The following is a 27,669-nucleotide window of genomic DNA, read 5'->3' as shown; positions in this document are numbered from 1 at the left end:
GTAGAATGTTGAAGCAATACTTCACCCAAAAAAAAATGCACATTGCTTTTCAAGTACTCACAAATAGGTATGTACCGTAGAACTCACAGATGTGTTTTCCCCTGCTTCATCGTTTCTTTATGACTCCAAAATGCAGAAAGAGCCAGCCATGTATATTTAGTTTGAAGCTATAAAAAGCCTCTTAACCAACAACTAAAAACAAAAAAATTCTCCAAAAAACATAATTAACAACACTCAAGTACATCGTCCAGTATAATCCAAGTCTTTTTCATAACCAGCTGTAACAGTTCTGGTTCAGCCTCATCCCTTGCACTGAACCAGCTGGTGTGATCAGCTGAACCAACTTGCTCACGCTCCTTCACCGTAGCGCTGACCTGAGTGGTTTATAGTCAATTTCTTTTTAGCTCAAATCAGTGTTTTCTTGGGGGGATTCATGCAGCCGGATAAAAAAGATGTGGATTATACGGGATGATGCACTTGAGCATTTCTTAACATTTGACATTTTTGCTGCTGTTTGTTGCAAGTTGTTTGAAAAGGTTGCAGTTAGCTTCAAGGTAAATATACATGGCTGGCTCTTTCTACTTTCTGGAGCCCTCCAAAAGTACTGAAGGAGGGTAGAGTAACAAATGTGAACTTAAGGCACCTAGTTATGAGAACTTTAAAAAACAACTTTTTGGGTGATGTATCACTTTAATTAAACCTTTTTCTTCAAACTATTCTATTCTATTAGCCATGTAAAGCTAAAGATTCAGCTGTAACAAGCAGAAAATCTGTAAAATCTGCAAACCGGATCCTCAAAGGTACATCAGCCCAACTTTTCCTGGTGTCTGGTTGGTTTCCCCGTGTCACCCTGCTCCCTGTGTGAGGTGGTAACGCTGCCCTGGGAGCTAGATTAGTTACCACATGGCTTCTATCCAAGTAGAGGCGCTTGAGAGTGGACCGCTTGGAGAGAAGGAGCGCAGTCGCACGTTACCCGTCGCCTGGTGCAAGATAGACCGTCACTCTGCACGTCTGGGATCTCTTCCTTTATATAGAGACTCGACCAAACTATTTCACTCCACGCAGATTGTTCCTCCTTTCCTCTTTTGCCCCCTCTCTCCTCTTGTCACCCCCCTGATCAGGCTTAACCATCCTGTGTTTTGTAAAGGCGATTGTTAGTGCGCATCATCGCGGGAGCCAAAAGGAGGTTTGCCACTGTTGCATAGGAGACTGGTGAGTAGTGCGACTTTACATGCCTTTGCTTTATATCAGCCTGATCAGGTCCGCTTCATATGTGCATGGAATTTTGCCACCTTTTTATTTAATATTGCAACTTCTCATCAGGCTCTTGACTTCCATCCACTGGACAGACAATGATTTAGTTAATATGGTCACTGAAATGTTGCTTTCAATCTTTTATCCTATTGTTATTTTTAGTAATATTATTGTGCATCACTTACAGTTTTGAATTCAAGAACAAAACGAACGAATAGTTAATTATACTTGACTCTCCACTGCTCCTATTTTATTTAGGAGCGTGAAGGACGTGTAGCTGCCTAATTAGTGATTCCTTTGCCCGTTGATTTGAACTTTAACACAAATCAGGTTGGGCGTGGTTTTGCATTAATTGGACAGTCCCATTCAGATTTCTCAGGAAAGATTCCAATTACAGGAAGAAAAAAGTTAGTGGGTGCATTTTCTAATTTGGGGGTCACTTTTGAAATCCTTTGTAATTGTGGGTGTTTTTCCCTCTCAGCGGGCTGCTGGAGCGTCATGACAGCTGAGAAGAGTGGGCCCGTTATAAACGGTAAACCAGAGGATGGCAGAGACCCGGAGGGGTCCGGCTCCAGCCTAGACAACAGGGAGTACAATGAGAGGGGACAGTGGAACAACAAGATTGAGTTTGTTCTGTCTGTGGCTGGAGAAATCATTGGGCTGGGCAACGTCTGGAGGTTTCCCTACCTCTGCTACAAGAATGGAGGAGGTAAGTGTCTCCCTGTACCAGTGCTGCTAGACTGGATCCAAACCCAGAGCAGATGAGGTAGGACAGGTTTGTGCCAAGCAGGGATGAAGACGGTAAAACGAGATTTCATCTCAGATTTAATGCAAGCGAGATGAAATGATGATCTGAAGCAACGACCTGGCTAATTCAGTCTTTAATGCAAATACACTTTATTTTTGTATCCTTTATGCACGATCGTGTCAATAAACCAGGCAGGTTCCATCATTAGACTGCACAGTGTGAATCGTCTTCATACTTTGTAAAGGTCAACTTGCAATATGAATGTGGCATCATACTGAGTTCAATAATTCTGTCCATCAGGATTTAGTGAACTGCTGCTTAGAGCAACATCTCAGCTGCATCATTTATGCTAAGCAGAGTGTAACGACTGTGCTCCTGTTCTGGTATCGATGGAGTGGTGTTCACTGTTTTCTGTGTATTTTCTTTTGCGTGCGTAAAGGTGCATTCTTCGTTCCGTATGTCATCTTCTTCGTGTGCTGCGGTATCCCCGTGTTTTTCCTGGAGACCGCCCTGGGTCAGTTCACCAGTGAAGGAGGGATCACCTGCTGGAGGAAAGTCTGTCCACTGTTCGAGGGTGAGAGCGCATGTCTTCTCTCCAAGGGAACTTTTTAAAATAGTCCAGGAATTGAAAAAAAAACATTATTTTTAAACAGTCCCAATGGATGACATATTAATGCGATGTTCTGTGGCACATTCATTCAGTTTCACTGGTACAAATAAAAGCTGGTCACTGACTCATGCTGGTGTCGTAGGAACACGTATGTCACCTCGAGGTGCTCAATGCGCCTGCGTTTTACTGAGAACTTGCTATCATGTTCATGCAACCGTTCACCTGTGACTCTTGGCACTTCTAGGGATCGGTTATGCAACTCAGGTGATCGAAGCTCATCTAAACGTGTACTACGTGGTGATCCTAGCCTGGGCCATCTTCTACCTCTTTAACTGCTTCACCACTGAGCTGCCGTGGGCTGGCTGTGGGCATTACTGGAATACAGGTAGGAGGAAGGAGCGGAGAGGAAGGACATGGTTTGTGCATCCTATTTGCTTTTTGAGTGAAGAAAATGAAAATTATCTTTGAGGTTCTTGATGTGCAATGTCATATCTATACCTTTACCTGGCAGCGCAAAGCCAATAATACTGTATCCACAGAGAACTGTGTTGACTACTACGGAGAGAATGCCACCAACATTACAAATCCCAATGCAACTTCTCCAGTCATTGAATTCTGGGAGTGAGTATATTTTTAGATTTCTTTCTGATCATTTCATGTCTCTTATCACTTTCATTATTCTTTATACAAGTCACTTCTCTCTGTGAGTGTAAATATTGGTGGCATGATCATCATTGATCATCCTTGTGTCTGTATTGGTTGAGGCGGGCCGGTCCTGGGTCGTCATAGTGTAGCTCTTTATTGCATTGTGTACCAGCATTGAAGCCACTTGTTCGCTTGCTTGTGTTACCGTACAAACACACCTTGTCATGTCCGTGAATGGGAAGCCAGATGAATGTGTCCTGGTTGCAGCACTGTGGCCTCCTCTGCTTGATTTGGGTGCCTGATTGGTTTGGTTTGGAACTTGGAGGAATAGCGTGATCCTCCAAGGCGCGACGTCTTCCTGGCGAAGCTCCTCCCTGTCAGGTGAAAAGATGTGGCCGACGATGCCACATGTGATGGATGCGTTTGTCCACGTTGCTGAAGATTACAGCAGACGGGATGGAGTGATGACCAGAACAGTTTGGTTAAGTGAATTTACTATTCAAGGAAAAAGAAAAATAGATAATAATAATAATAGACTTAAATAAAACAACCAAAAAAACAACAACATCTCAGTCGGGAAAAATACCATTATTTTATGTGTCATATCGCAGAAAACGTGAGCTGTTGATGGACACAGGCTCTTTCACTGATCCCTGTGGCCTTTCCCCCAATAATTAGTCAGCCCTTTTCATATTTGTTTGTCAGCAGGCGCTGGTAGGCCAGCTGTCTCCCAGCTGGAGCCATGTGTGTGGCAGCAGATCAAGCTTTGCCAGTGTGTAATGCTGACCACACTTCCTGTTTTGCTGCCAGCGGCTATGTTTACAATCCATCCTGGGTCAAATCTGCTTCTCAACCCACTAACCTTACTGTAACGCTTAAACTTAGATTGATTTAAGACGTTTGCTCCTAAAGTCCTAACTAAATGAGGTGATACCTGCCAGATACGATTCAGCAACATGAATGTAACCCCAGAGGAAGACCTGCTGAGGGGAAACGGCCAAAAAGCCAACCACCATGTTGTTGGCAAATATAGCAACTGACCGAGCTCTGTTTACTTCATGCCAAAGCACACTGCTGTGCTTTGTACTGTATTAACAGCATTAACAGACATCAGACAAAAAAAGATCTTTTTGTCATCTTTTGTACCAATCCAATTTGTTACTCCACCTCCACAATTAAGATGGCATGAAACCCTGCAGAGGAATAGTAGATGTATAACATGTAGAACATGTTTGGAAGAGGAATATGTAAGATTTATAGGCAAGTACATTTTCAACTGTGAGCTATGCAATAACACTAAGACTGCATCGGTAAAAGAGTGATATGCCTCGACAAAAGTCTTTGAACCGAACCTTAAAAAAATCTTAATGAGTGATATCACTGCCAAAAAAAAGTGCCGAAGCATGGAGGAAGGGAAGAAGGGCAGGATAATGTTGGCATAAGGGTTATAATAGATTTTTATATTTCAAAAACCTCACAAATCCAAAAATGAGAATTATTTTAATGATACTAGTAACTCCAAATACCGTTTCAGTTGGTTAAAACATGCACGTCAGAGTATTTACGGACTCTAGCGTTCAAGTCTTGGCCTTTGGGCTGACCAGGAGGCACAGGGGAGCTGTGTTGGACCACGTCTGTGGCCAGTCACCAAGAACATGTCACGATGATCAATGGCTGGTCAGGATCTCCGGGTGAACTTGGTGGCAAAGATTTGGCACCACCATTTAGCTCTGTGGCTCTGACTCTCGCTTCTCATCCTCCATCAATGCTGTTACCTGGCTATGCTTCAACAAACAGGAAGCACACTGTTGATTCACCACTGCTGACGAACTATGATGTCATTGTTGCGTGATCTGTGTCTTGCACCTTGACTGTTACTCTTTTATATGTATCAAAATGTAGAGCCATTTTAGGGGATAAGACTCCACCATTAAAAATGCACCGTGACATCACGTTGGACATTGTAATCCTGGTTCTGCAAGAATATCATAAACTCGCAGAGATAGCAGTAAATGTATCAGTGAGTAGAATGTTTGTCAGTCACTCTGATGTTTTATGGTGGTGGACTCTCCTTCAGCCTAACACTGGGAGATGGTTTGCTATCGGAGTTTGTACGTTACCCATCTCCTTCCAGGCCATTGGCTCTCCATCGCCACACTGAAGAGAAAAACCTGTTGGTCTACCAACCGCAGCACCTCCTCTAATCTTGCTCCTACAGAGCTAACATCCACTTGCCATCAAGGCTGTATCTGTGAGGGTGTCCTACCAAGGATGTCCTCCTTTTTAAATGAGCGTATTTGCTGAATTTTCATATTAGATTGCATCAGGGAAATTGCTGCTGCAGGCAAATGTGCCCGGTTACCAATCTCCAGGTTCCAAGCCCGTAGGAGGATGGGTTATTATCAGGGAGAGAGAGAGAAGGAACACAGGAATAAGAAGAGTGATTAGCTTATTCTGTAATGCTGGTCAGTGCGATGCTAAAGTTCCCGGATTACGCTAGAGAGAAAAAGAACCTTGGGTTTGTGGAGATGAGTTTAAGCTTCAGAAAAGCACAGCTCATTGCACATTATGAGATGGACCAGTACAAGTGTACGTCTGTGGGGCTGAAGATGCTCCATGTGGGGCTGGATGTTTTTTTTCTAATAAAACACTGACTGCATAAAAGCCATCTTTTATTTCACATCATCTTTTCTCTGTGTTGTAACTTAGTTAGCTTACACTTAAGAGTAACAACTGAAGGCCTGCCGAGCAGCTTGAGTTACCAGTGCTGCGTCTCTTAGCATCCTTGATACTGGATTGTACTTGCAGGGGCATTGAGTAAAGGCTGTTGAATTGAGTCAGTGATTATAAGTGTTTTCTGGGCCAAAACAGACGCAGAGTACTGAAGATATCAGATGGTATCGAGCACATCGGGGGAATGCGCTGGGAGCTGGCCATGTGTCTGGCTCTAGCCTGGTTCATCTGCTACTTCTGCATCTGGAAGGGACCCAAGTCAACTGGCAAGGTGAGACCGAGTAATACATGTTTGCTTGTGTGTGCGTAGGTGTGTGTGATTGGTCTCTGCATGGCTGAACTATTTTTTTTTACTGCAATATAAAGAGAAAACACCACATTTAGTGTGTGACGTTTTAGTGTTTCCATCCATCAGCATTTCAGTGTTAATGTTCTCCAGAAAACAGCCATGTTGAGGACAGTCAGGACTCTGCACCTTGAGTTGGGTGTTCAGCAGCCCCAAAGGAACTTCTCTTGGATTCAGTGAGCCAGAATGAGAGAAGTTGGGTGATAGACATAAAGTGAGTAAAGAGAAGGAGAAAGGGGGGCAAAAAAAGAGAGGTGTGTGAGGAAAAATTAATGGTTTCACGGTCTACATGACTGGAGAAAGAAACAAAGAGGCGGCACTGCCTATATCTCCCTGAAGTGTCTTTTGTGTGACTGTGAAGTAAGAGGGGAGAATGCTTCCTCATGGCTGGGCTTTAGCAGCCGGTCCAAGATTGATTCCTGTATTCACTGGCGCAAAGAAGAGTGTTCATGAGGAGCATGCAGAGTATATCCTCAGCCTCCACCTCTCTCTCTGTCTCTCTCTGTCTCTCTCCCTCTCTCTCTCTCTGTCTCTCTCTGTCTCTCTCCCTCTCTCACTCTCTCTCCCCCCTTCTATGAGAAATTAACCAAAGCTCGAAAAAGAGAGATGGAGAGAGAGAGAGTGAGACAGAGAGAAAGAGAGAGAGAAAGAGAGAGAGGTGCTTTCTTCTCCACAGACCCTGCAACCCATTCAGTTGAGACTCTGCTAAGCTGTTTGCTTTGTTGGCTGTGTTTGCAAGCCATTCTCACATTTAAGCCCTCCTGTTAGATTTACGGCGAGGCAGGGGCAAGTTTGAGCAGTAAATTTGTGGTGGTTTAAATGTTTACCCATGGTGAGGTGGAAGGTGCATGCTGTGGAGCATCAAAAGTTCATGGAGAGATTGAATATTGTCCTTTTCATCTCCAGAGAGATGGCGTAGAAACAAGAAAAGAAGGGTTTAGGATGTGTAATCGTTTTATTTGTCAATTTCAAAGAGGGATCTTCAAGGCAGGAGACAAGACTTCCTGTAGGCCATGTTAGGATTAACAGAGCTTAGAGTGAACCGTCTCATTAAGTCTCATTGATCCTGAATGTTCAATATTACTTTCATTCGGATTTGGTTTTTTCAAATATTTTGGAGCAGGTTTGCTGGATTAAGGTACCTCTGGCTTGAGGGAGGCAGAATTTCCTCAAATTCTGAATTTTTGAGGGCAGACTGAAGTTGTGGCACACACACACACACACACACACACACACACACACACACACACACACACACACACACACACACACACACAAACACACACTTTTTCACTCTTTGTGAGGACTTTCACTGATGTAATAATTCCCTAGCCCCTCTCCCTAAACCTAACCATCTCAACTGACAGCTTGACCCTAACCTTGACCCTAAACCTAACCAGAACCTAATTCTAACCTCGACCCTAAAACCAAGTCTTGACCTTCAAATGGCCCTTTGAAGATGTGAGGACCGACTAAAATATCCTCAGTTTCCAAAAATGTCCTCACTCTGTTGGTTAAATACATATTCTAGTCCTTAATATGTAGCAAGTACAAGAACACACACACACACACACAGATGCACACCCACACACACACACACACACCCACCCACACACACCACACAGCTGGCCAGTAATGATATTTGTTTGAATGTAGGTTGTGACATCATATGTTGATATTTAGTCATTCCCATCTGTAATTTGCATCTTTCTGATGTTAAATTGACATCTGGCGTCGGCTGGGACTGCAAACCCGTGTCCTCATGCTGTAAAAGTGAACTAAACGTCTGAGTAGTTTGATTGAGAGGTTTACTGCATCAGCCACTTCAAAGCCTGTTCAGCAAACTGCTTCTTGTAGTAGCACCAGAGGTGTGTGGATAACTGGGCCCTGCATGTGTGTACAGTGTGTGTTTAGGCCATTAGGTGTGAATGGTCCATTCTATCTATGTCTGTAGTATGTGCACACCCATTTCTCTGTTGTGAATGAAGTTGTGTGTCCGTCCATTTGTGTGTGTACTCATGCACTTCCGTGTGTGCTTCAAAAAGAAGCACATTTTCCCACACTGCCAGCATCACTCCTCTGGGCTTCTCCTGTTAAAGAGACAGGGCCAGAGGAGCCCTCTTTTCTTTTCAGTCTCCTGGCCCGGCTCTGTTCTGTCCTCAATTGGACTTTGACTGGATGCCAACAAGCCAGGGGATGTGTGTTGCCTGCCTCTGCCTTCCAAGAGGCCAGGGTCTTTGTTCAAGGGGTTTCTTGAGATGTTGAGCACAAAAAAACCACCAAAATGAATAGTTCAATAAAAAAGTGATTGTTGGTTAGAGGGTTTGTGAGGGCTACCCGCTGTCCAGAAGCTACCTGTGATGTTTATCATCGTGACGGTGACAACTGGAATGTGCGTAATTCCCTCCAACACGTGAACAGCACATACATATACACTCGCCTACCCATTTATTAGGTACACCTGGATAGTACTAATACAGTACAATACAGCTACCCTGTTATGTTTACTCAAGAGTGGTGCTGATTTATTCTAATGGTCATAGTGGAAGTTGCGGTTACTTATAGATTCAAACAGGCCTAAAATTTTGTCGACCCGAGTTCATGGGATGGAGAAAACATGATGATTATGACTCAGTGGGAGGTTTGATGTCGGAGTGCAATATCTCAGTGATGCCTTCAGGGAATTCCTTCACGTTTGACAAAAACATGGACTCAGTGGTGAGCATTACGGTGGTCAGAGGTGTGACTGCACAAAGATGTGTATTTTGAGACAAGAATTGTCATGCCAGTTAGGACTCAGTTTCACACAAAAGTCTCACAGCAGGATATGATGATGTTCTGTTGCTGTACAGTCAAAGTGCCAACTGCAATGTGTGCATAGCTTAGTGAATTTCAGTCAGAAGATCTTCATGAGATTATTATAAATCAATGTGATGTCTGCTGAAGTGTTGGAAACTGAACACCACTTTTCGTTGAAGTTTTATCCCCAAACAGATGTTTTCCCATCTGGACGTGTGGTGTGGTCAGATGCCCTTTCACCATTTGGGTCCAGTTTTTTCCCTGATAGTTTTAAAACACAAGCGTATTCATCCCGCGTCTGTCCTGTCGATGTGAAGCAGCACAAAGAGGCGGGCAGGTTGGCGGCCATGTTGGCTAAAGCCTTGTGTTGTTCTGCTGATTGTTGTTGGCAAGCTTTTTGTTTTGTGCAGCTTCACTTTAGATTGTATGAATCATATCAGGTTATGTAAGACACAATGACTCAGTGTGAAGTGTGTGTTTCTTTAATCTGGACAAAAATTAAGATTCCAAATCTGTTTGTATTTGCAGGTTGTGTATGTGACTGCCACGTTTCCTTATGTCATGCTGTTGATCCTGCTCATCAGAGGAGTGACGCTGCCTGGAGCATACGATGGCATCAAGTTCTACCTCTACCCAGACATTTCTCGTCTCTCGGACCCTCAGGTAGGAGCAACTGTATCTCTCTTGTTGCTGGAGAGAGCACCAGGAGTCCCTCAAAAAACACTTGTGCCACCTGCAGGAAACCAGCATTACTGCAGTAACTTCATACAGGAACTGCAGCAGGATCTTTCTGCTTACTACCAGAAATATAGTCTTGGAGGACAGGATACACGCGGTGCTCTTACACTTTTCTTCTGAGAGGTGACACAAATTTGATTCTAGGGTGCTGAAATCCAGGACTGATCTAACGGATGGGAATTTTTGGCGTGTGTCACTTCACTGACATGTTTTGAAGATAAAGCCTTAAAAAGGACATTTTATATCAGACTTGGAGTGAAAAAAACTTTAGTCTTCCTGTATTTACATCCTTAAACTTGGTCCTTGTATTTCTAAGAGATTGTTGTGTTCACGCTGTGCTGAATGAATGTATTTGTGTCAAAGGCAGGAAAAGAGCAGCTGTTAAAGAGACTAGAGTGTTTCAGACTGTTCCCTTACACCCACCTGTGTGAAGCTGAGCAGCTACAAGAGCTACATATGGTGTTCTTGTCAGTGCCGTTGCAGATTAGTCCTTAAAACTCATACTCACTTGTACAGACACACTTAAATACGCAGCAGACTTCTTGACCTCGTCTAGAAGAGGCAGACAGTTCAGGTCGCTAAGCAACTGTGCACCAGATAATGTCAGTGGATGGGCTGTCATGACAACATGAATCGAGATGGATGACGGAGCTAAGACAGAGTGAGGAACAGTGGATGGATGGATGGATTTAAAACATTAAACTCATCTGACAACAAATGCCATAACAACCCAGGAAACTATGAGCTCCATTTTGTTCACTTCCTCCTTTCTCAGACTTTCCTCCTTTCTCAACTTTTCTTTTGCACTCCATGATGGGATTTGTGGATGTGATAATCAGGAACGCTGCTACCTCAGAAATTCCCTCAGTCTCAAAATGTGTAGACAGACGAGTGTGTCGTGTGTTTCACACAATTTGGAAAAGCATTTGAATTGAGTGAGAAAATGGTTACGCTCAGAGCAGAACAAGCAGTTTGAACACAGAAACCTACAACACACTGCAGATGACAAAGAATGGCAGCATTACTCTGATATCTACACATTTTAGGAAGCTATTATAGTTTGGTATTGCCATGGCAATTAAAAGGAATGGAGTTAGGCAGGGAAGATGTTTTGTATTGGTGCAGCAAGTTCATACAGTAATGCTTTATCACTTAAAGTGATACTAGACACAAAAATTGGATTTTTTAAAAATTCATCACTCGCACTTGGATGTTTTGATTTCATGAAGATTTTTTTCCCCTGCACGACTTCTTGATGATCTCAGAATTTCTAAAACACAAGCTGATGAAGATTTCCAGCAAACTATACAAAGCGTCTGTTTGCGTCACATCACCCAGTATGTAGAAGACTTTTCTTATCCAGTTGTAAACTCAATGCTTCACAAATACTTTGATCTGAGCTGAAAACTGCCTACATAGAACAGTTGTGTTACAACACGATTGGGGTGACCATGAACCACGCATGTGTACTTCAACTCAAGTGCAACGCATTCAGCTTATTCACTGGCCAGGACTCCACAAGCTGGACATTATGCTGCACACCATGTATACAATGGTTTGTGAGATCAACTCTCTGAGGTTGTCAGGGAGCGAGTCAAATATGTTGTTCACTCAGACGCGTGAGTAGCAATAACTAGATAGTCAGAGAATCTGGCCAGTGATGCATCATGACCTGGAAGCACAGGGGCAAGTGGCTTCCATTTGTATCTTCACCCATTTTCTCTCTGCCCTTCACGCGACGTATGCTGTTACGTCATGAGGCGGGTAGCTGAGACGAAGAGAAACACCTAATGAAACACAGCTCATGTATCCAGCAGCCAGAGTCCTGGCCAATGAATGGAGGTGGGATTTCAACAGAATGAATGAGCTGAGTTTTAACTCACGGTCACGCTCCCACTGTAGAATGTAGAACTGGAACTATTTTTGTTCGTGACGTTTTTAAGCCTTAATCCAAGTTTTCGTGAAGTATTGAGCATATTACTGGATAAAGAAGACTATCGCTATACCGGACAACATGGTTGAGAGTTGGTTAACAGACTCTTTGCAGACTCTTTCAGATTTGACGCTGTTAATCTTTGGTCTCCATTGGCTTCTAGTTACAACTACAGCATGTGGCCATTGTTCTTGGGATTCTGGAGTCACCAAGAAGTCATCCAGTTGAAAAAAATTATTTGTAAATTCAAGATATCAACAATGCGTAACTGATAAATAAATGATCATTTTCGGGTGAAGTATCACTTTAATCGGGTCTCCAGCTGTTGTGCAGATGCATCCTTGCGTAACAGATATTTGGTGAAGGGGCGAGGAATAAAAGGAGCATGTGACACAGACAGTGGCTCAGAGAGTAAAGGAGGGTGGTAAAGAAACACTGCATTTTGGCAGAGGAAGACATTACCTCTGACACTGATGTTAAATTAGCTTCCTCCGGGACAATCGGGCCTCTGTTCACAACACCAAGCTGTGTGTGTGTGTGTGTGTGTGTGTGTGTGTGTGTGTGTGTGTGTGTGTGTGTGTGTGTGTGTTGTGTGTGTGTGTGTGTGTGTGCGCGTGTGTGCGCGTGTGTGCGCGCGTGTGTGTGGCTGTGAGTTACCCGCTGTTTGTACACCCCTGAACTTCATCATGCCTCCCCCCATTCTTCTACACCTGTCTCAGCGCTCTCTCCATAGTCTCTCCCCCTCCATCTCACACCCTTCCTCTTTATACTTCTCCCACTACCTAACATGCTTTTCTCTCTTGGCTTCACTGGTGGAAATGGTTTATTTTAGGAGAGACTTCTTTTGTTGATCCATCGTGTATCTGAGTGGGTACGACAGCAAACAAAACCAACAACAGAATTGTAGAAAACCTGATGTTCCCCATCCATCTCAACTTAATTATACTGCTGTCCTCATCGATCCTATAATAGGAAATCATATCCTGCCCTATCCTGATATTTTGTGGGAGATAAAAACAGTATATTTGACTGTACATGAAAGTAAAAATTCCTTAATGTTGCGTTGGGTTGAAGTTTTCTATATGAAATAGCAGTTCTACATAAGTAAATTCATTTAGCCGGAGTAAACTGTCGCAACCTTCCGAGTGTTGGGTGAATGTTTGTGTGCCACATGTCAGGTTTGCAGATGTTGCTTTCCAATGCTGGCTTGAAAAAAAGTGAAGAGTATGGAGGGGAGCATGGAGTGTGGTACATTTACATTACAAGGAACTATCTCAGAGCCAATGTCATGCAGCTTTTATACAGCACACAAGTTTCCAGGAGCCACAGTCTCTACCAAACACAAACTAGCTAAATTAGGCACAACATCAACAAGGGATTCTCTTTGAGCCTGGGCCTTTAAGGTTTCCCTATGCTGTGCGGCCATCAGCCGAGGCTGAACTAAAGCGAACATTAATGAACATTAGGAGAGAAAGGCCTGTTCTTCCTCAGGAACAGTCCTGTGTTTGTGAGGTCACAGAAGTTACCGTGGTTACTCCCAGGAGGGAGTGAAGATCGTGCGTTTGTTAATTGTTTCTCGGTGAGGAAATGAGATTAGTGGCTGAATGGTGATGTGAGAGAGTTTTCAAAGAGAATGTGCTAGCACCTCATGCTATCCTGTGGGCTCCAGCGTCCTGTGCTGCAACTGCAAACTAGTTTGGTTCACAATACACATTTTACTGCTGTCTCAGTTAAGAATCCTAAGTGTGTAAACCCTCGTGACTACATGACTGGAAATACTACCATTCCTTTAAGTAAAGGTACCACAGTACAAGTACTACTATTTGTGACATGGGTTCCAAGCCTTAGCAATGGAACCCTGCCCAGGAAAAGGCTTCACAAGATAAATCTGAGAAGAAATTAAATGATAGACATTTGGCAAAATAATAATAAAAATAGCCAAATTTGCTTTTTGTGAAGCTGCAGAATGATAAATTCATATCTCAAAATTTAGAAAAGTAAACTGAAAAATATTAGTATGGCTTGATTTTATGACTGGAGCTGATAAACTATGGAGCTGTCCACTATAAGTCTCCACCAAACAGTAGAGAGGAATGGAGCCGGTGAGGAGTGATATAATATTTAAATGATGGGAGACTTTGCGTCTACTTTTCAGATGCTAATCTATCATTCATGCCGCACTGCTGTTCACCTCTCTAAGGGGAAAGAAAATGTTTCTGCTGAGCCATAATTTCATTACAAGGCAACTTGAATGATGGAGGCCAGACAGATCAGAGGTAACAAGAAGTTTTTGGTTACATCAGCTTTAATAAAACTAATATCATGGTATCATTATATCGCTTATGAATTTGAAAACCCTCTCTATTCATTCGAATGCAATAGTTTAATAATATTGTTAATAATGTCCAAATAAAATTTAGTCCTGTCTTGTAATATGCAGGACTGTAACTGCTGTAATGATGAATCCGTAAATGCAGGAATGTCAGCTTTCTTTCAAACAAATGCACAAGTTAGTTAATCTTGGAGGAGCAAACAGGTGATGTGGGGATACGTTGAAGGTCCTTGGATAAGACGAATGGAATTTCCTCTCTAAAACTCCTACATGCAGTCGACAGCTCAATAAAGGAGCTCAAGATGTTATAATGTGTTGCCGTTTTGACAACACCTTTGAATCGTTGTGGGTGCTGAGACTACGTTAGTGATGTTTAAAAGGAAAAAAAGAGACAGGACAGACGGCCAAACCAAAATAGAAAGGCTACTTTACTCCTAATGGACAAATTGGAAATAACCTGTTACTTCGAGGGTGTGTGCAGTGGGAATTAAATGGGAAGAACACAGAGCTTCAGTTCCTTTCAGCAGTTTGGCAGAGGAGCTCAAGGTCACCTGAGCCATAAGGGTCCTGCTTCACTGAGAATCCAGTAAATTCTAATTATTTACGTGGCAACTTGCTCATGTGTCTACCTTGGAGACATGGGACACAACTGAGTGAGTGAAAATGTTTAAAGCTGTTTGAGATATTGGTCACATTTGTCACGTGCCAATGATAACTTTGAGTTTTGTATGTATTGAATATTTATACCCAGTTTTACCCCAGGTATGGGTAGATGCGGGGACCCAGATCTTCTTCTCTTACGCCATCTGCTTGGGTTGTCTCACTGCTCTGGGTAGCTACAACGCCTACAACAATAACTGTTACAGGTAGGAACCGGGATGATAACGCACCATTAACAACAGATAAAACCTCTGCTCGCTGTTAACTTTTAATATCTATTAATTGAGCAGACTGTCTGTGCATGAAACTGCCCCTGCTGTAAGGTGCAGTTCAGTAAATGTGATGTCTTTCTGTCTGGCTCCTCAGGGACTGCATCATGCTGTGTTGTCTGAACAGTGGCACCAGCTTCGTAGCAGGCTTTGCTATCTTCTCTGTGCTGGGTTTCATGGCCTATGAACAGAATGTTCCCATTGAGGCCGTGGCAGAATCTGGTGAGTAAATATAATCCAGCTTCTACATCAAAATCTGAAAAGTAATTTATCGAATCGTAATGTAGCCACTAGCCATGTCTAACACAGCTACTGGAGACTGAATATTTGTGCCTCCATCCATCTTATTGTGCTAAAATGGATCAACATAACCAATTATGTAACTCCACACTCTTCACATAGGCTCTTAGACCTCAGTATTATGATTTATTCAAGTCAGTATGAATGATTTAGTGAATGTGACTGAGCGAAAGATTTGATGTTTGTCTGGGAGAATGGTGAGGACGGAGCCTAATGTGTTTCTTAGAGTCTGTCACAAAATATTGGTGCTAAGTGATACAACAACGTGCCACATCTGATTTTCAACCAATCAGCCACACTTTAAGACATGATCCTAATCTCTGGCATCATGTATTTGGATGTTTATCTGCTCTGGTCCAACCAACTCCAAAGGCCCTACAGCAGCAAAACACTAGATGCTTTAGAAGCTAAAAGGTGTTTTCCTGTGGGGAAATGTTAGCCTACAGCGAGTATCATCGCGATCGTGTGCCTTTAAGACCAAGCTGACCCTAGATAAACTGTCAGGAGACTGAGATGTTGAAGCAACATGATTCATTGTCAGAACAGTGGGATCCACAGAAAGGAGTCACTACAATGAAAGTTGAAATATTCACCAACATTTCAAATGTACAGATGAAAAGCAGACAGAAAATCCCCATGGCTGTAAATGGCAGACACATTTCCTGATGTTTTTGTGAAGATTGAGCACTTTTGATGTGGATTAGCGCCTGTTGATCTTTTGTGTTACTGCTGTCTCAGTTTCAACCATTTCAGGAGAAAAAGTATCAATCAATTTTGTAGCATTAGCAAAAAATGAATTTTAAAGGACAATTAAAATAGTCTAAAATTAATCCTTTATGATTGATAATTTGTCTAAAATTTGTTCTACAACTAAAGCGGCACACTTGTAATTGTCTATAGGTTGTTATAAAGGAAAATGTCTCCATGGAGCAAGATGCTCTACAACCCTGAAGTGTTTTGGAACTTCCGGTGAATTTTCCTTCATGCTAACTCCACTAAGGAAGATGTTGTCACACACACCAGTTGGTTTGGTCGTCCGTCAGCAGCATTACATCTAAACTACCGGTCAGATATTCAAGAGGTTTTATCTGAGAGGCCAGGAAGTTAACGTGGTTGAAAAGTGCAAGTTCACAACAACAATGTTTAGTAGCAGACTTGTGCTGGTACACAAGGTTGCGTTAGTTAGCTAACTGTAACTCCAGATTCAGTGAGTTTAGCCCTGTCAGGGTTTTTGCTGCTGTTTTCAAGCTCCACATGTATTAACAGTCATGAAGATTTCCTCTCGCACCCCTGCACTCTGGCTCAGGTCCACACCTGCAGCAGGTTACCATGGTGTGACCGGAGTTCTGCTTCCAGAACAGCCCTGAAACAGAAAGAGCGTCCATTCTCCACTTGTTGCTGTGGAAGGATTAAGCATGGCAGTAATCCCTCGTCCGCCCACTAAACCTTGAAGAAATAATGTACAAACGGATGTTTGGCCTGACTGAGGTTTGCAGTACGCAAACAGAAGAAGTTTTCACCAGCCAGAGACAATGAGATGCTTCCTTTGCCTCGCTGAGGCGGAGACAAATCCAACCAAGGGTAACAGCTCCTGACTGAAGCATTTGTTAAGGCTTCAGCTGGAAATGAAGGGTTGAACAGTGACAACGGTGCACCCCTGTCCCCTCCGATTCATAAGCAGAACAGCGAAACTAATAATGCTCACAGACCACACACCTGCAGGGCTGATGTCAGTGTAGAGGGATGTACTGTTGTTGAAAGGGAGCAATGAGACTTGAGAAGGAAATTTGACTCACTAACTGGAGCAGAGGACCCCCCAGAGTGCACAACTCCAGAGGCCATGGATCACACTTTAAATGTGCTATCATAGTGTGTGGTCATATGAAATTAGCCATGGCATTCATGCAGTCATGGAAACCTTACAAGGGGAACATGGTTGAAGGGTGTAGCGCAGACAAAAAATGAACCGCTTAAATTTAGGTGTACATCCATTTAATGTAGCACCTTTTGAAACATTGGCTTTTGTGAACATCTGTTCTTGCTGAGTGTCCTTCCATCAGCTGGATTACACAAACAATAGCTGGCGAGGGTTAATGAAACCTGGTGCAGAGGGGGATCGGGGGCCAAGCGAGAACCCATCTCATCAGGTGGCGGATCTGGACCTGATCTGTCAGTTCTTAGGATATATTCCACAAACATGAATAGTAGTTGACCTGAGTTTTGTTTCTTGATACATGGATTTAATCCAATCATGCTGCCAAACATTGCAGGGGAACCTCAGATTTTTCCTCACTCTAGACTTCATTTAGAACGATGACAATCCTGTAACAGTCCAACATGTTTGCAGGTCCTGGTCTTGCATTCATTGCATACCCCAAAGCTGTAACAATGATGCCTCTGTCTCCACTCTGGGCCTGTCTCTTCTTCATGATGCTGATCTTTCTCGGCCTGGACAGTCAGGTGAGGATCGCAGTCATCAGAGCCCTAAAATCCAGAGAACAACAATTATTGGTAACACTTAAAACCACTGTGATTGAAGACAAGTTCAAGGAGAAAAGTTTATTCTTGGTTTTATTGCTGACATGTGCATTTATAAAAACTGGAAAAGTTCTTTTTGTTGTCTATAACCAAAATGGACTGCACCTGTTCAATGCTTTCCTGTTTTCATGGCTGAAGAGCTCTATAATGTGAATGCCACATACCAGTGGCTGCAGGGCTGCCCTGCCAGGCACAAGCACAGCCAGTGGGGTAACCCATGTTTCACTGTCTTGCTCAAGAACACTTCAACAGGGAACTGAACCATCAACACTGTGACTTGGGGACTAGGGAATATTTTTGCTTTTTGAAAAGGTTTTCTGTTACTTTAATCTTTAATTAAATGGGTAGTGATTGATACCTATGTCCATTTTAAATGTGGGCTTTTTTTTAACCTGGTGACATCCAGTGTTTGATGTAAACAATAGGTGTTGAGCACTTCCTGTGGTTTCCTCAAACGGTAAATTAAAACTTGATGTCATTTACACGTGATGCCATACATCTATCTTATCATTCTCTTGCATATTTATCGCTCAAAAAGGTCTATAGTGAGACAACAGTTTTCCAATTCATGAACGCAATTTCTTCCCATGTCCCAGTTTGTGTGTGTGGAAAGCTTGGTGACAGCTGTTGTGGACATGTACCCCGAGACCTTCAGGAGAGGCTACCGCAGAGAGTATCTGATTCTCGGCATGTCGATAGTCTCCTTCTTCATAGGACTCATCATGTGTACAGAGGTACGTAAGAATGTTGCACTGAAATGTTTTATTTATTTAGTAAGTAATTTTTTTTTTAAATGTCATAAAATAAACACGACTGAAAACTTTGCCACAAGAGCAGCATTTTTACACAGAACAGTTATTCATGAAGAAAGCAGACAAAAGTTTTACTCATTCATGAGAGTTCGAAGGAAAACTGAGGAGGAAAAATCTACTGCAGCGAAGATTTGCAGAGTTTATTTCTTCGAAATGACCTGTATGAAAGGTTTGGTGAAATGAACCAAAAATCAAAATACTACAGAAAAATGTGGTGCTGCTAGTTTTTTTCTTGTTGTAGTATTTACTGGATTTAAAGACTTTATAGAGAACACTTTTACCTACAAAATAATTTAAGTTTATTAACCCACTGATGGTTGAAATAAATACATGTGTAAAATGTGTCATCATAAGGGAACTGGATTATTTATTTGAATCGAAGTAATCGGATCTGATTCCTTCCATACACAAACATTATTGTAAGTACAAGTATTTGCACGTTGTAATCACATTTTACTTCAATTTCCTGCAATAAAAACCCAACAACTGAATTCTTAACAACCACTTTATAAATTACACCTAGTTTCACCATCACTTTATCTTATATTTCTGTGAGGACATGTCATCAACTTTATCATCATCATTATCACCACCACCGTCATGGTCGTCGTCATCATCATCAGCATCAGCATCATCGTCAGCGTCAGCATCATCATCATCATCATCATCATCATCATCATCATCATCATCATCATCATCATCATCATCATCATCCGCATCCGCATCGCCGGCACTTTGACATCATTATCATCCTCTGATTGAGACAGAGGCCCGTCAGGTACATTGTATGCATCTTGTGTAGGTTCAGTCACTGAGTCATGTGATCCAGATTGTGTCACGTGATCTGCTTCCCTGTAATGTCTTCTACGAGACTCCTAAAGGTCTGGGTTTAAGTTCTCCTGTTCTGCTGGGCTTTTAAAACCCTAAATTTCTTTATGCTGTAAGAGCGCTGGAAGAGAATTAGATTCCGGACATTATCAGAAGGGCTTTCATCCACTAAAAGCTTTTCACTCACTGCTTCCACCCCCACTCCAAACACACACTGTTCCCCAGCAGCTCAAAGGGCCATGAAACATCAGAAAAGAATTCAGTGGAATACTGAGGGGAATATTTGTGAATTGCAACCATCAATACATTCTCATGTTGCATTCGTCATACATATACAGCTTAACTTTGCAACGATTTGACCTCAGTTCCTTATTCCCATCTGATGTCACCACCACATTAAACATTCCAACGGTTCCTGCTGCTTTTACACTCCAGTCACCACTAACTGCACTCCAGACATGTTATTCTTCTACCACCAAAGAGCCGTCATGAATAAAATGTTGCAAGAAGCCCAGAGTGCCAGTTAGTCACGGTTCAAAAGGTGTCCTGAGAGTGTGGTACTATAACCCAGACATGGCAGCGGTCGGCGAGATGTTCTGATCTTCCCAGCTGAGTTATGGTGGCTCAGACCTGTGATGTAATCCTACTCTCAGACTCATGTGAGATTTTATTTATGACAACCCTTTTAGAGGGAGGAAACTCAAAGGAACAGATGGGTTGTTTTAAGCGAAGGGCAGATTATAGAACGTGAGCACTGATACTGTACTGAGCTACTGTATGACCAGGGGTCACAGTCATGGGGGGTAGAAGACCTCAGAGCACCTCATGGCAGGAATTTTTTGATCCATCTTTCATGCCTTGTGTACTTGTTTGTTCTGTGCCTATTTTGAGTGTACAATATTTATTTCTCATTATATTAAGGCCACATTCATGCAATAGATGTCCTGATTTGGAGTGTACAGAGAGTACAGTTCAGTAAAGTTTAAATGTAGGTTCTGGCAGTAATATTTAAGTACTTTTGTCATAATTACTCAGAGGATTGCTGTCTAGGGAATAAAAAGTATACTTTTCTAATAAACAAAGAAAAAAAAGATTTTTCATTAAAGCTGTGAGTGTGGAACTAATGTACTGGATACCTCTTTAGAGCTAATTATATGAAGTGATTTGAGGTTGTTTTAAAAAATATATCAGTGCGGGGTAGCTGTTGTGTTGATAACTGTCTATGAGTATTGAGCATCAGGCCCAACAGGCTAAATCAAGTCAACCTGATCCACTTCCTGTCTGACATGTTTCAGTGCAGTCATGCACGCCTTTACTGTCTGTGACTGCAAACTGACACCTGTCTTGTCCTATCAGGGAGGGATGTATGTCTTTCAGCTGTTTGATTCGTATGCTGCCAGCGGGATGTGTTTGCTGTTTGTGGCCATATTTGAGTCCATATGCATCGGCTGGGTTTATGGTAAGTTTGGCCTCTCAACTTGATCCTTACACATCTTTATCAAACAGCTATTTCTTAGACTCTTGGTCTTATTCTCAGATATTTGGATTAATAACACACTCGAACATATTTCAGAAAAGAATAAACAGGCCAGTACATAGAGGATTGTGTAGCGCTCTGAGCTCCCTGTTGCAAAAATATATCTTCTGTGCCCTCTGCTGGAAACTGTGAACAAGACACATGAATCGTTTTCTTGAGACTGAAAGTCATATTTTGATACGGCAGCGTTCTGAAAGATTCCTTTTATCTTTTAAATAAACTAAACCGTCAGACTTACTTATGCACACAATTTGTCAACAAACTTGATTGTATCAAGCACAATATTTCACAGCAATGTAGAATGATTCTGCAAATCTCAAAGTAAAGTGTTGAAATAGCCACATGTTGTCACAAGACATCAATCATCTCATTATTTTGATGATAAATAGAGGAACTCAGAGTGACACCTATTTGCATTTTCAGGCAGTGACAGATTCTACCTCAACATTGAGGACATGATTGGCTACAAACCTGTCTTCTTCATCAAATGGTGCTGGATGATCTTGACCCCGGGCATCTGTGCTGTGAGTCCACACACCCCAGACACCACAACACACAAATTATCAAATAAATCAAGAGCAGAAGTGGCACCAACAACAGCAAATGACATATCATTAAAACAAGCATGTTGCTGAAGGAAAGACAACTGCACAGGACAGTTGTCTACTTTCATTTATCATACAGATTCTAAATTTCGCACTGAGTCTAACGAGAGTTTTTGCCAAAACTAGTGCATTTTGTTTTGTATTTTCAAGTTTTCTGTATTCTTAATGTGAGACGAACGCTGGAAGCGTGTTACATGTGTAGCTTTTTCTGATAACTGGATTCAAGACTTTAAAAAAAACAAAAACATTTTCATATACATACCACATGCACCATTCTGACAATGAACTCAAAGTATGTAATTGTGTCATCAGAAAAGCAGAAGTACTCCTTCCTCTCAGTGGAAGTAACACCATTGTTTTTGTCTGCTGCAGGGAATTTTCCTGTTCTTCTTGATTAAATACAAGCCTCTGAAGTACAACAATGTGTACACCTACCCAGACTGGGGTTATGGTATCGGCTGGTTCATGGCCATGTCCTCCATGGTCTGCATCCCTCTGGGGATTATCTGGATGATCTGGAAGACTCCTGGCACCTTCACTGAGGTAAAACCTGCAAGGAGAGGCAGTAAAGTTTCTGTGTTCACCACAGCGACGGCACACTGAATACCAAAGAGCCCTCGGAGGGCGCATACCGCCACCTTGGATGTATGATGTCATCAGATCCAACTCTGGATTAATTCACAAAAACAATTGGATTGTTCCTCAACTGAAGTTCAGTCAACCTACAACTTTTAATCAGAATCCATGCCGCAGCTGTTTGCAGCTGTCCCGATAGCAAACAGACACATGTGACCTCCTGGGCGGATGTTAGCAATCACAAATAACCCTAATTCCCAATAATTAGGTTTAAAAGAAAACAATGCACTCTTCACATTTTATATCGATTTTAAATAAATGTTTTTTTTCTTTCTCCTACAGTGAACCAACACATTTAGATGTAGTTTGAAGGTGGAAGGTCTTAACGCACCAAAATGTAATTTTAAAAATGAAGGACCTTCTATTTGTTTCATGGAACATAGCAACCGTCTTTCTGGTATCAGATTGTTTTTCTCCTTTTTATGTCTCGTTCTCTGCAGAGAATGAAAAAACTGACGACTCCAAGCCCGGACCTGAAAATGAGAGGGAAGCTGGCGGGTCTCAGTCCTTACGCTGCCAACGACGCTAAACTTAAGGTTGATGGAAAAATATCCACCATCTCAGAGAAGGAGACACATTTCTAACTGACCGACCAAGCTGCCTGGCCAACAAACAAAAACTAAAGCAAACAACAACATCATCATCCACCACTACACAAAGCAGGAAATGAAACAAATGACTCGGAGTGTTATTTTTGTTTTGTAAAAAAAGAAAAAAAGGAAAAGTTATCACATGATATGTAGTCTGCTTCTGTTTTGCACAAACTTTGATAACACATCTGTTGTTTTCAGTTAACATTGTGACTAAAGCAGACATTTCTTTCTTTTTCTAACCACTAATATTTTAAATTTTGTTTGATGACATACAATATATGGTCAGTAGTTGTTCTGGTACCTTGTCAGTACTGGTCACACTAGTGTCTGTGCCTTTAGAACAATACCGTTGTGTTGTAAATGGCTTATACTCTACATGTATTGGCTAAGTGCTGTGCCTCTTCATGTGCTGGTAGGTACCCAAACGTGGCTACCTACGATGTAGCAGTTGGGACCATGTACGCTAGCGAGGAATCCTGCAGTGTGTTTTGTACTAAGGCTATAGGAGGGCACTGAATACCCCTGCAAATAAAACTTACTGTTGTATATCGAGAACTCAGATACGAAATATAGGATGGTACCTGAACCTGCTTTGACTTTGAGGTCCGTGGAACATTTGTAGGTCTTTAGAGTTTCTTACTTACTTGAATTCAGTGTTGTTGTTAAGCAACATAAGTAAAAAAGAAAGAAAAAAAAAAGAATCAACTTATTAGGTCATTGATCACCGTGTTAGGATATATTGGGTCCTTAAGAGTTTTACTGATTTTCAAGTGTCTGCTTGGGAGGTTTACAGTCGTATCGAGGGGCAAAATGATAATAGGTCCAGGTTTTTAACCGCTCTGTAAAACTGAACCCCTCCGTTTTCTTTACATCTTCACGTCTTAAAACAGCTGTGAGCGACTTGCAGGCTGAGTCTCCAAAACACACCTTTCTCTCCTCTAGCTGCCCTCCTATAAGTCTTGGATATCTGTCATTTCACAGTCATTATGCTGAGCCTAACACAGAGTGACAGACAGACGTGCTTCCACCCCTGCATTTTTATTTCCTGCTCTGCCTGTAGAGGGGAAGATGGACGCACATCAGATGAGCATTTCAAAACCTATCTGTCTTCTTATCCTCCCTCTTCATTTCTCTCCTTGTCCCCTTCTCTCTTCCTTTTTTTCCTGCTGTCCCTCTCTCTCATTCTCCTCATCCCTGCTTGTCCTAATCTTTTGATTCTCTCCACTTCCCTCTTTGGCTTCTCTTCATCTCATGGAGGGCCTGAACAATGACATGTACGCACATCACATGAGCATTTCAAACCCATCTGTCTTCTTATCCGCCCTCCTCATTTATTCCCTTGTCCCATTCTCTCTTTTTGCCCGTCCCTCTCATCTTCAACCTCTGTTTGTGTGATTCTTTTCACTTCCCTCTCTGGCTTCTCTTCATCATGTGGACAATGACATGGGTGTTGTATGAAACTCTGATTCCACTGATTGCTTTGTATTATGCCATTCATCAGTGATGGATTCGCTATTGATTAGGGCAGTGGATGTTGTGGCGTGTTGACCTTTCTTTGGAACCTAAAATCCTCAGATGAAAAAAAAAAAGGCTCTTTTCTTTTGTCTGAGTGGCTGCAGAGGTGAAAGCACAGCCTGTTCATGCCAACCATTTAATTGTGGCGAGAGTCGATGAGCTGGTCTCATTGTTCAGAACAATCCAGTACAGCATCATCCAATCAGCACTCAAACCAGTCTGAGTTGTCCCTCCTTCCTTCCTTCCTTGCTCCATCCTACTTCCTCACTTCCCTTCCTTTCTCTCCTCTGTCCTTGTTTCCTGATGAAAATGCAATCAGAGGAGCGCATCTGAGGGGATGAAACTTTCACTACAGTTTTTCAGGAGGAGGCAAAGAAAGCAGGGGAAGAAAAAGAAAAGGAAATTATGAGCTGACCAAGTGCGCAATCAAGTAAGTAATGAGGGAATTGGAGGAAGTGTTTAGTAACTGAAGCCCCTCCTGTCTAAGCTGTGACGTCCTCTTACACACGTGTCCAGTCCCTCTGGTGTGGTTGCATTATTTTCACCTCCTCACTGATGTTTGTGTTCATAGTTGTGAGCATCAGAAATTCTAGTGTCCTGTTTAACACCAATCATATTGATGTATATTTTTACTCTTTGTAGAATTCTGTGGTCTATTTCATGAAGATGAAAATGTTTTAAAATAATTGCTGTAATTAAAAGAGTAAGTCCTTTGATTTGACTTTTGATATGCTTCAAGAGAACTTGTTATAGAAATATAATGAAAGGTGTTCTACTGTTCTGTACTGTTCTACACACATTTTGGTATTCACAGAACACGTGAACTGTCTGCTTACTCATTTTTAAGAATAAATATAAAGGGAAATCAAGTGTAGAGTCTGGTGTTTTGTTTTTTTAAATTTTACTATCTTATATTCATCCCTGCAGCTACTTAAACTGAAAAGGATCAGAATGCTCGTAGGTATTGACATTGTCTTTGAAGTCCTTTGAAATAGTTGGAGTAACATGAGTTATGATGAAGGCTTTGTAGATAAAATGATAAGAACCAATCAGATGACATCTCAAGTCCTATATGGAGACTGGGTTAGATTGGTATGTAATGATGTAGAGTATCAGACTCTGATAATACAATGGTAAGACAGATGTACAAGCATCTAAAGTCAAAATGTTGCATTTAAGGAAAAAAACTTCACATCAATTTATGAATGGTAATGATTGTACATTTGCAAAAACAAGACATAAACTCTGTAGTTACCTAAAAAAACAAAATGAAAAAGTGGTGCCCAAAGGAAAATGTGTAAATGTAATCATTCTTTCTTGCTTTTGATATCATTGATCTGACCCCTTCTACAAATCCAGAATACACCTCATCAATGCATTTTCTGCCGGCCCTGACCAAGGAGGCTCTCAAGTTCTGATTACATCATGTTTAGTAAAGTGCCGCCTCTTAGACCACTTTTATTCATATGCAAAAATAAACGTCCAAAACAGCCCCCATGGTCTAATTCTATTATTTGTTTGAAGGGGAGCCAGATCACTTCATGCAAGTGTGATGAAATCCTTTAACACCGTGTGTGCTTGTGCGTGTGTGTGTGTGCGTGTGTGTGTGTGTGTGTGTGTGTGTGCGTGCGTGTGCGTTCATGCCTGTATTTTTGACTGTGCAGGCATCCAGCTACATCGAACAGCTCACGGATACTTTAATCGGGAGGTGAAGTCTTGACTTGATCCGGTAAATGATGTGAAGTTGTGTCAAGTTGCAGTTCCACGAGAAATGTTTCAGAAAAAGTTTGCCAGACAAAACCATCCTAAAATAATGGGAAAGTTACACGGTTGTCATTGGGAAATCAGTCATTCCCAAATGCTGAAAAAATGACTTTTTGCTTTCCTTTTCATTCTTTTTGGAGATAAGCTTTATCTAAACCCTTTATTTAACACAGTGCTGCTGGGAGAGAGGAATGCACAGTATACAGTATAAATATATTTCCCCCTGGCTTGTTTCTCTCCTGGTTCTTTCAGTAATATTGAAGAAGAAGCCAGATGGTGGATCTGTCGTCAATGTTAAATGGGAGTTTTGCTGGAAGCAACAAATCATAAAGAGACACACAGCCAAACAGAAAAAGGAAATATATAACCTGCATCTGCTGATAGGATTTAGGATTATAGCCGGAATCTGAACTTTTAAAAGCCAATGAATGTGGTTGGAAACTAGCGGGCGATCACTCCATTTACCCGTATAGATAGTTATGTGCTTTGGCCACCTGAGGGCAGCAGAAACAACTTTGCATATTACCTAAAGGTTTAATTTGTGGACGAAAGAAATGCAGAAAGCAGGTTTTTTTCTAATCCTACTGACAAAACCGAGCCTGGTTGTACTGTTTGCCCAGATCAAGAAGGAGAACCAGGCAAGTCAAAAAGGGAGGGGACAATGGTTTACGAGCCTCGACAAATGACTTCCCCAAGATACCTGGAAGGAGGACACAGCACCAGGAGGATCTTTGACCAATAGGACTCCGCAGTGAGGGGTGGTCTTACTGGTCAGCATCACATCCATCTCCAGGTAACCAGTGTACGGTATGAAAGCCGTTCGCTGCATGGAACTCTAACCAGTGACAGGACTTCAGGCAAAGAATGTTGAATTGGCCACGAACACCATGGATCTAGTATCAAGCAAGCATGGGACCCAACCCATAAATACATCAAGGTTTGGGCATGATTACATAAACCCAGATATTGTTCCCATCCATGAGCCCAAAGACTTCAGTGGCTCAGCTCCTCAGTGGGCTTCAGTTTTCCAGCTGGTGAAATGCCTGGCCACTGTTGAAGGCTGACTGAAATGGCACAAGCACTATCTGATCAATCTACTGTAGCACCCAAAAAGCTCAAATTCAAAGTAATGCAAACTGACATATACATACCAGAGGAGTAGCGAAGACCGTCTCATCTAGCAGAAGGGTGAGAGTGGCGAGGTTAAAACACACACAGACCAAGAGCACAAAAAGAGTTGCATGTAAGTGGATTCAAATTACCCCTGCCTGAAATTAGCCGAACAACAAGAGCAAGCTTACCTCAAAGAAAGAGCACAACGACTATGAATATAGATTTTCAATAATGTTGACAAAAGAGCAGATGCAGGTGGGGTCAGACAGATGAGGAAATACGAGACAGCAGATAGAAGAGCAAGCTAAAAGAGAGAAGCAGCGTTCTTCCCTGCAGTAAGAGAGAAGGCATAGCAGATTAG

At 42.1% G+C, this 27,669-nt stretch overlaps 1 protein-coding gene and 1 long non-coding RNA gene across 2 annotated transcripts; one reads left to right on the top strand and one right to left on the bottom strand.

Annotated features, from left to right (window-relative positions):
- Window positions 1-937: 937 nt before the first annotated feature.
- Window positions 938-25,296, top strand: slc6a11b (solute carrier family 6 member 11b). The gene is made up of 15 exons (XM_086199734.1): window positions 938-1,212; window positions 1,736-1,963; window positions 2,442-2,576; window positions 2,857-2,997; window positions 3,152-3,233; window positions 6,129-6,261; window positions 9,664-9,798; window positions 14,901-15,004; window positions 15,165-15,289; window positions 17,715-17,827; window positions 18,502-18,639; window positions 20,902-21,004; window positions 21,506-21,606; window positions 22,060-22,230; window positions 22,764-25,296. The coding sequence occupies exons 2-15, from the start codon at window positions 1,753-1,755 to the stop codon at window positions 22,905-22,907; spliced, it is 1,836 nt and encodes a 611-aa protein (XP_086055860.1). The 5' UTR covers window positions 938-1,212; window positions 1,736-1,752; the 3' UTR covers window positions 22,908-25,296.
- LOC147268285 (uncharacterized) lies at window positions 22,123-27,669 on the bottom strand. The gene is made up of 3 exons (XR_015112120.1): window positions 27,497-27,669; window positions 27,347-27,372; window positions 22,123-22,237 (listed from the first exon to the last, which is right to left on the bottom strand). It is a non-coding gene; the product is annotated as an uncharacterized LOC147268285 (long non-coding RNA).

Source organism: Aulostomus chinensis, chromosome 3 (genome assembly GCF_037954235.1).
Source record: "Aulostomus chinensis isolate RoL2024-O1b breed Wild chromosome 3, RoL_Achi_v1.0, whole genome shotgun sequence".
NCBI lineage: Eukaryota > Metazoa > Chordata > Actinopteri > Syngnathiformes > Aulostomidae > Aulostomus > Aulostomus chinensis.
The sequence above is the reverse complement of the archived record's forward strand: the minus strand, read 5'-3'. Positions and strand labels throughout refer to the sequence as shown.